Source organism: Petaurus breviceps, unplaced genomic scaffold (genome assembly GCF_028583685.1).
Source record: "Petaurus breviceps papuanus isolate PSGF00001 unplaced genomic scaffold, PetGlider_PUasm1.0 90865, whole genome shotgun sequence".
Lineage (NCBI taxonomy): Eukaryota > Metazoa > Chordata > Mammalia > Diprotodontia > Petauridae > Petaurus > Petaurus breviceps.
The window spans coordinates 4,879,345-4,885,591 of NW_027187367.1; the positions used below are offsets into that span (position 1 = coordinate 4,879,345).

The window sequence follows — 6,247 nt, forward strand, 5'->3', positions numbered from 1 at the left end:
GATAGTGAAAAATGCCTTTATTGTGTGTGTAGGAAGGAGGGACCAGCCCCCTCTTGATCAGTCCCCTGGAGAAGTTAGTTCCCTGGGCAGGGTGTCTTAGGAGGTGAAGGGAAATCCTGGGTCACAGCATCCACGTACCAGGTAGGCAGAAAGGCATAGGGAGCATCATAATGAACAGACACAGTAACAGGGCCACCTGGCTCCCAGGAGAAGAGGTGAACAAGCCTGGCAGTGAAAGCAGGAAAGACAAGTAAGGACTGGGCATTCACAGAACTGGGTCTTGAGAGAAGTAAAACTAGATATGAGTTCCTCACCTGGGGTCATCTTGAGTGACTGTGCTTTGGGCAAAGCTGAGGAAAGCAGCACAGAAGTTCATACATACGGATGGATTCCAGCCTTCTCGGTCAGCCTGAGGACAGAGATAAGTGGATGGAAGCATATAGTGAAAGACTAGAGGATCTAGGATTTCTAAGGAAATGAGGATGAGAGAAAGAATCCCAATGCAGAACTCTGGAAAGAATGGAGTTGTGACCAGGTAATTGAGGAAAGTATGAGGTTATTGTATTTCATTACCCTGATAAGCTCAAACATCTCCATGGTGGGAAAGGTTCTGAGTGATCGAACAGAACCTTCAGGATCTCGGAAACCAGCAACCACACGAGGAACCCCAGGCAGGAATGACTGAGCCCACCACTTCAAGAGCTTGTGTCTGTGAAGCATGAGATAAAAGATCACTAGAGATTCAAGCAAACAGGGACCGACTATTTGGTCTCCTAACTTTATTGTTTTTCAGCTTTTTTTTTTTTCAACTCAAGTCAGCTGTATTAGTCTTACCGATAGAAGCTCTTCCACTGACCAGGGCTGTGCATTTCTTTTGAGGTCTTGAGCTCCACATAACAGGCAGGTGGCTGTGAGGATGGGGCTTTAGGATCTGTGCAGTCCACCTCGCCAGAGAAGAGCAGAGGATGGGTTCCTAATCGACTTCGCAACACTGAGCAGAATGCCACGTTAGTGTTGACCTCTCCAGAAGGGTCAGGAGAGCCACCAGGTGTGTCTGTAGGAGGAACATGAGGGAGTTATGAGAGAGCGACATAGGAGAAAAAGCTCTTGAGATCAGAGATGAGAAAATACGTTGTAAACTATAAAGTGCTGTGCTGGCATTTTAAATTCCTATCAAGCTCTCACCTGCACACATGTACTGTTCAAACTTATACCCCATGTACATGAGTTCCCGGAGGAGGGGAGGACGAGCAAGTCTCTGGGCCTTAGCAGCAGGTGTTTCCACCTCACTCAGGTAAAGGGTGCCCTGTAGCCGTGAGGCTGCAAGCTGCCAACCTTCCCGAAGCTCATAGGGTGTTGTTAAGAGCTTTGTCAAATGCCCTCGCCATGTCACCACAGCTCCTGCCAACCAGCCTGGGCCCCTGTGAGGGAAACATACTTGTTAGGGAAAAACTGGTCTGAGGGGAGGATGAATTCATTCAAAAAGTCAAGATTCAGTTATCCTCAAAAAAAAAAAATGGCTAAAGGAGTGAATTCTGAGAAACTTAAGTCAATACCCAGGAAGGCGCTAAGGCCAAAAGAACTGTGGGACAGAAAGTGTGTCTTCTGGACTTCTTATTCTTTTCAGTTTCCATCTTTTGACTGTTCTATTTCTTTGAGACCTTGGACAGCTTCTGGTTTCAAACCCCTCATTTTACAGATGAGGAAGGCAACTAACTACAACCTGGAGGGTCACGTAACTTACCCAAAGTAGCCAGTCTAAGGGATGACACCCCAGGCTTAGTACCTTGCTTTCTGATTCCCAGGCAGAGCTGGCCTCTGGGCACTCACCCCTCTAACTGGCCACGGTGCTCCAGGAGCCAGCGAAGCAGGTGATCCAGCCCCTCCCGAGTCTCCTCGTCCCGGGGCCGGTAGCGCTCAGGGTAGCCTTCCCGGAGGTCGAAATCGGGGGCAGAACCGTGGGCTGGGGGAGGAGCAAAGTAACGCAGAGCCCGGGAGTCCCCGTGGTAGCGGCGCTCGGCGTCCAAGGAGAAGCAGCCCAGCTCGGAGGGGCGGCGATAAAAGGGGAAGGGGCCCACGTAGAGGGAGGCATCGGTGGGCAGCGAAGGGGCTGGGCGGGTCCGTTTGGGAGGGCCCCCTGTTGCCCCGTCTTTCATTTCCCCGGCTCCTCGCTTAGCACCCTGGGGCTCCATAGGCTCCTGTGGGAGCAAAGATGGGAACTCCCACCCCAAGCCTGGTAGAGAGAGCAGATTAGCACTTGGACACCCAAGGAGAGTGAAGGAGAGAGGGACTTTTTCCCCAGGCCTCCCAGGGTCATTTTCTTCCCTCTTCCTCTCTATCTTATTCTCCCTTGCTCACCTTCATCCTGGGGGCTGTGAACTTTTCACTCAGCTTCGCTCCAATTTTTCTCCCCATTTCGGGGATCCTGAAGGAGTTCTTGGCCCATTTGGGCTTCTGGGGCCCCCTGTTCTGATTTTTGCACCCTCTCCCCCGCTCACCTCTGGGGTCCCCATACAGATTTCTGCCCCGCTTCTGCTCCTGACCTGTGCTCTCCCTTCTCCCAGCCACCCCCCCCCCTCCCCGCCCATATTTTATTCCGGGTAGTTGTAGGGGCGTGGTAAGGCCAAGCTTCTACTCCGGGCGGGGGGCTGTGGATAGGGTCGCGCTCTCTCCCCCCACCCCCACTCTGACAGAGACCCTGGGCAATTCTGTGGCTGTCGCTTCCTGATTGTGTCATGCATAGATGAAGACAAGTCACATTCCCCACTTTCTGTGGTTCCGGTACTACCATGACGTCACATAAACTCATGGTGAAGGGGTGGGGGCAGTTCTTACTGGAGGAGCAGGAATTGGAATGTCCACTTAGCACGAAGTCCGTCCACACCTCCGCTCCGTCCCGGCGTAGCGCGGGGCTCGCGTCATGAAGCCGGGGATGTCCCTCAGGGCCGGCGCTCCCGGACTGTGACGTCATCTCCCCGCGACCATGCCGCCTCCAGAGGTCTGGCCGAGGCCCGCCCCCCCAGTCAACTGGTCTTGGGGAACGCTCCATCTATTGCCCCAGCGCCCCAACTCCCCACTACCCCCTCCTCTTCCTCCTCCCCACAAACCCACAAGGGGTCAGAAGTCCCAGGCCATGAGCCGGAAGCGTCCCCGGCTCGTCCCAGACACCTTGGGGGCTAGGAGACGACGAGGACCGGGATGGTCCAGAGAGGAGCCCGCGGGGGGCGAGTCAGGTAACCCGGGAGGGGAAAGAGGGGGAGCCCTGAGGGAACCCCGGGAGGGCTCTCAGGGCTGGCTCCCAAAGAGAGGAGGGTCCGAGGCCCTGACGAAGCCTCTTCCCCAGGATCGGTGCTCAGGGCTCTGCGGGAGCTGGGAGAGCTCTTCCCCCGGCGCCTCTTCCAGGACGCGCTGCCTCCCATCGCCCTCAAGAGCCAGGTGTACAGCCTTGTGCCCGACCGGACCGCGGCCGACAGGCAGCTGGTGAGGGGCACGGGGGGCAGGGGCGGGCAGCCGGGGAAGAGGACCTGGGCATGGCGGGTGTGCAGCTGCTGGTGAAGGGAAACAGGGAGCCGGGGGATGGGCAGCCTATGAGAAGGGATCAAGGGGCCAGGGAACTAGGGTCAGATAGCTGGTCAGAGGGGTCCAAGGGTCCAGGGATTGAGCATCTGCCAAGGGGAAGGGACTGGTACCTAGTTAAGGGGACCAAGGGTCCCTACGCTGATGAGGGGAACCAAGGGGCAGCAGAACCTGGCTTTAATATTCCTAGGAGTTTTCTTTTTGGGACCTTTTTTTTTTTTTTTTTTTTTTAAGCAATTGGGGTTAAGTAACTTGCTCAAGGTTACACGGCCAGGTGTTTCTGGGTGGGTGCTAAGCGTCTGAGCCTGGGATTCGATCCCCAGGTCATCCCGACACTGGAGCCGGTGCTCTTACTCACTGTGCTACCTGGCCGCCCCTTTTTGGGATCTTTTTCAAGAGGTGATCGGTTGCTTCCTTTCAACCTCTATTTTTCTCTCTGGTTCTAAAACATCAGGGCAGTTTTCCTTGAGAATTTCTTGAAGGATAATTTCTAGGTTCTTTTTTTGATTGTGGCTTTCAGGTAGTCCAATAATTTTTAAATTATCTCTCCTGGATGTATTTTCCAGGTCAGTGGTTTTTCCAACAAGATATTTCACATTGCCTTCTATTTTTTTCATTTGTTTGTATCTGTTTAATACTATCTTGATTTCTCATAAAGTCTCTAGTTTCCATTTGCTCCAATCTAATTTTTAAAGAATTATTCTCTTCAGTGAGCTTTTAAGATTCTTTTTCCATTTGGAAAATTTGGCTTTTTAAGGCATTCTTCTCCTCATTGCCTTTTTGAGCCTCTTTTGCCATTTGAGTTAGTCTATTTTTTTAAGGTGTTATTTTCTTTAGTCAGGTTGTTGGCTTGCTTTTCATGATTTTCTTGCATCGTTTTCATTTCTCTTCCCAATTTTTCCTGCACTTTTCTTATTTGGTTTTCAAAATAACTTCTTAAGCTCCTCTATGGCCTGTAACTAGTTCATATTTTTCTTGGAAGCTTTTGGTGCAGGAGTTCTGACTTCATTGTTTTCCTGCCATTTCATGCTGTGATCCTTTTTGTCCCCAAAAATGGAATCCAAAGTTGGATTGCTGTGCTTGATTTGCTTCCTTTACTTGCTCATGTTGCCACTCAATTGTATGACTTTTGAGCTTTTTGCCACAGTAGAACTCTGCTTCCAGAGAGGAGAGCTTTGTCTCAAATCACTGGGGTTTTTACAGCTGCCAGAGCTATTAGTTGGGTGCCCTCTTAGAAGCCTCCACACGCTCTGGCTCACTGGTCACGTACCCCAGAACCTCCTCCATAGACAGCAATCCAGATCCAAGCAGGTTAAAGCAAGAGCAATTACCCCTCAGAATGGTTGCTTGGTCCCCCATGATCTGTAGGCCAGGAACTCTGAAGCAGTCACACAGCTGTGGCTGCCACGCCTCAGCCGCTTCTCCTTCTGGGGACAGAGGCCAGACCGCACTCCTGGATTCCCTGTTCCCAAAGTCTACACTGACCTCTCACTTTGTCTTTTGGCATCTATGGGTTGATAATTCTGGAAACCACTATAGCTGCTGGTGATCTACTCTCCCTCTCCCACCTCCTAGTTTTTACCAGCCTGCACAGATGGCATTATCTTTCTTTTTCTGAAAAACATATCAGAAAAGAACTATCCTTTCCACCCACTTCCATTTTATCATCCTGGAATCTATTCTTCCCCCATATTAATCTACTCCCATTCTCCCCAAGCACAGCTGAGATAGTTCCTATTTTGATGCCTCTAATTTTCCATCTCTCCTGGGACAGAGAGAACTTCGGGAACAAGGGGAGATTCGAGTCATTCAACTTGGCTTTGACTCTGACGCTCAGGGGATTGTCTTCACTGAGGACTTCAGGACCAAAGTGTGTGTATATGTGTATATATGGGATAAGGGAACCTGGGATTGGGAGTATGTTAAGGTCTAGTAAGACTAATGGAAGGATATCAAAGAAGGAGAAGAAAATACTGTGGAAGGGGAAGCACATATTCCATGTGTGTCAGTCAGTTAGCAGTGTCTACTATGTGCCAGGCATAGTGGATGCAAAAAGACAGTTTCTGCCCTCAAGGAGCTTACAGTCTAATGGGGGAGATAATAAGCAAACACCTTTGTACAAACTCTATACAGTTAAAATAGGAAATAATTAACTCTCTGTTTGTGTGTGTAGTGGGGGGAGACAACACTATGAAAAAAACGTAGGGGATATCAGTGGAAGGCCAAGTTGGAGTTTGGTTGCCCTTTCCCTCTTATTCTCCTTCAGGCCCTGGAGTCTTGCAGGGGTCGGCCATTTGAAGGGACAGTACAGAGGTTTCTGGCCATGGTGCTTCCAGCCTGTGGAGACCTCAGCTTTCAGCAGGATCAGATGATCCAAACCTTTGGCTTTAGGGACTGTGAGATCACGTGAGACTTGGGGCAGCATAAAACCCAGGCAACTGTCAACTACATCTATGGTCCTATTCTAATCTTTCCCCTTACTTACTCTTTTTTTTTTTTAAAGCAATTGGGGTTGGGGCGGCCAGGTAGCACAGCGAGTAAGAGTAACATGTAACCTTGAGCAAGTTACTTAACCCTGATTGCTTAAAAAAAAAAAAAGCTATCGGGGTTAAGTAACTTGTTCAAGGTTACACGGCCAGGTGTTTCTAGGTGGGTGCTAAGTATCTGAGCC

The 6,247-nt window shown here is 50.5% G+C and overlaps 3 protein-coding genes across 6 annotated transcripts in view; 1 reads left to right on the forward strand and 2 right to left on the reverse strand.

Moving 5' to 3' along the window:
• The window catches only part of ZBTB12 (zinc finger and BTB domain containing 12), a 98,587-nt gene extending 97,370 nt beyond the window's left edge, over positions 1 to 1,217 (reverse strand). The window contains 1 exon segment of the mRNA XM_069073292.1: positions 1,214 to 1,217. The gene's annotated coding sequence lies outside the window, so the exon portion shown is untranslated.
• Positions 3 to 3,086, reverse strand: DXO (decapping exoribonuclease). Of its 4 annotated transcripts, none has more exons than XM_069073293.1 (7): positions 2,836 to 3,086; positions 1,831 to 2,233; positions 1,186 to 1,421; positions 835 to 1,054; positions 574 to 709; positions 315 to 409; positions 3 to 225 (listed from the first exon to the last, which is right to left on the reverse strand). In XM_069073293.1, the coding sequence occupies exons 1-7, from the start codon at positions 3,047 to 3,049 to the stop codon at positions 75 to 77; spliced, it is 1,455 nt and encodes a 484-aa protein (XP_068929394.1). In that variant the 5' UTR covers positions 3,050 to 3,086; the 3' UTR covers positions 3 to 74. The 4 variants fall into 4 exon arrangements, with proteins under 4 accessions (XP_068929394.1, XP_068929397.1, XP_068929396.1 ...); XM_069073296.1 differs by having other exon boundaries at positions 1,831 to 1,963; positions 2,836 to 2,991; XM_069073295.1 differs by having other exon boundaries at positions 1,831 to 2,198; positions 2,836 to 2,964.
• A 47-nt stretch (positions 3,087 to 3,133) lies between these two features.
• STK19 (serine/threonine kinase 19) lies at positions 3,134 to 5,986 on the forward strand. The gene is made up of 4 exons (XM_069073650.1): positions 3,134 to 3,233; positions 3,344 to 3,480; positions 5,351 to 5,446; positions 5,843 to 5,986. Exons 1-4 carry the CDS (start codon positions 3,134 to 3,136, stop codon positions 5,984 to 5,986), a joined length of 477 nt encoding a protein of 158 aa, XP_068929751.1.
• Positions 5,987 to 6,247: the final 261 nt, after the last annotated feature.

What these genes read in the sequence shown, in the direction of transcription:
- DXO (XM_069073293.1), bottom strand. Translation starts at nt 3,049, where the DNA reads ATGGAGCGTTCCCCAAGACCAGTTGACTGGGGGGGCGGGCCTCGGCCA. An exon ending in TTCCAATTCCTGCTCCTCCA is followed by an intron (nt 2,234 to 2,835) that starts GTAAGAACTGCC and finishes TCTCTCTACCAG; the next exon opens with GCTTGGGGTGGGAGTTCCCA. An exon ending in AGATGTTTGAGCTTATCAGG is followed by an intron (nt 410 to 573) that starts GTAATGAAATAC and finishes CTCTGTCCTCAG; the next exon opens with GCTGACCGAGAAGGCTGGAA.
- STK19 (XM_069073650.1), top strand. Translation starts at nt 3,134, where the DNA reads ATGAGCCGGAAGCGTCCCCGGCTCGTCCCAGACACCTTGGGGGCTAGG. An exon ending in GCCCGCGGGGGGCGAGTCAG is followed by an intron (nt 3,234 to 3,343) that starts GTAACCCGGGAG and finishes CCTCTTCCCCAG; the next exon opens with GATCGGTGCTCAGGGCTCTG. An exon ending in CTGAGGACTTCAGGACCAAA is followed by an intron (nt 5,447 to 5,842) that starts GTGTGTGTATAT and finishes ATTCTCCTTCAG; the next exon opens with GCCCTGGAGTCTTGCAGGGG.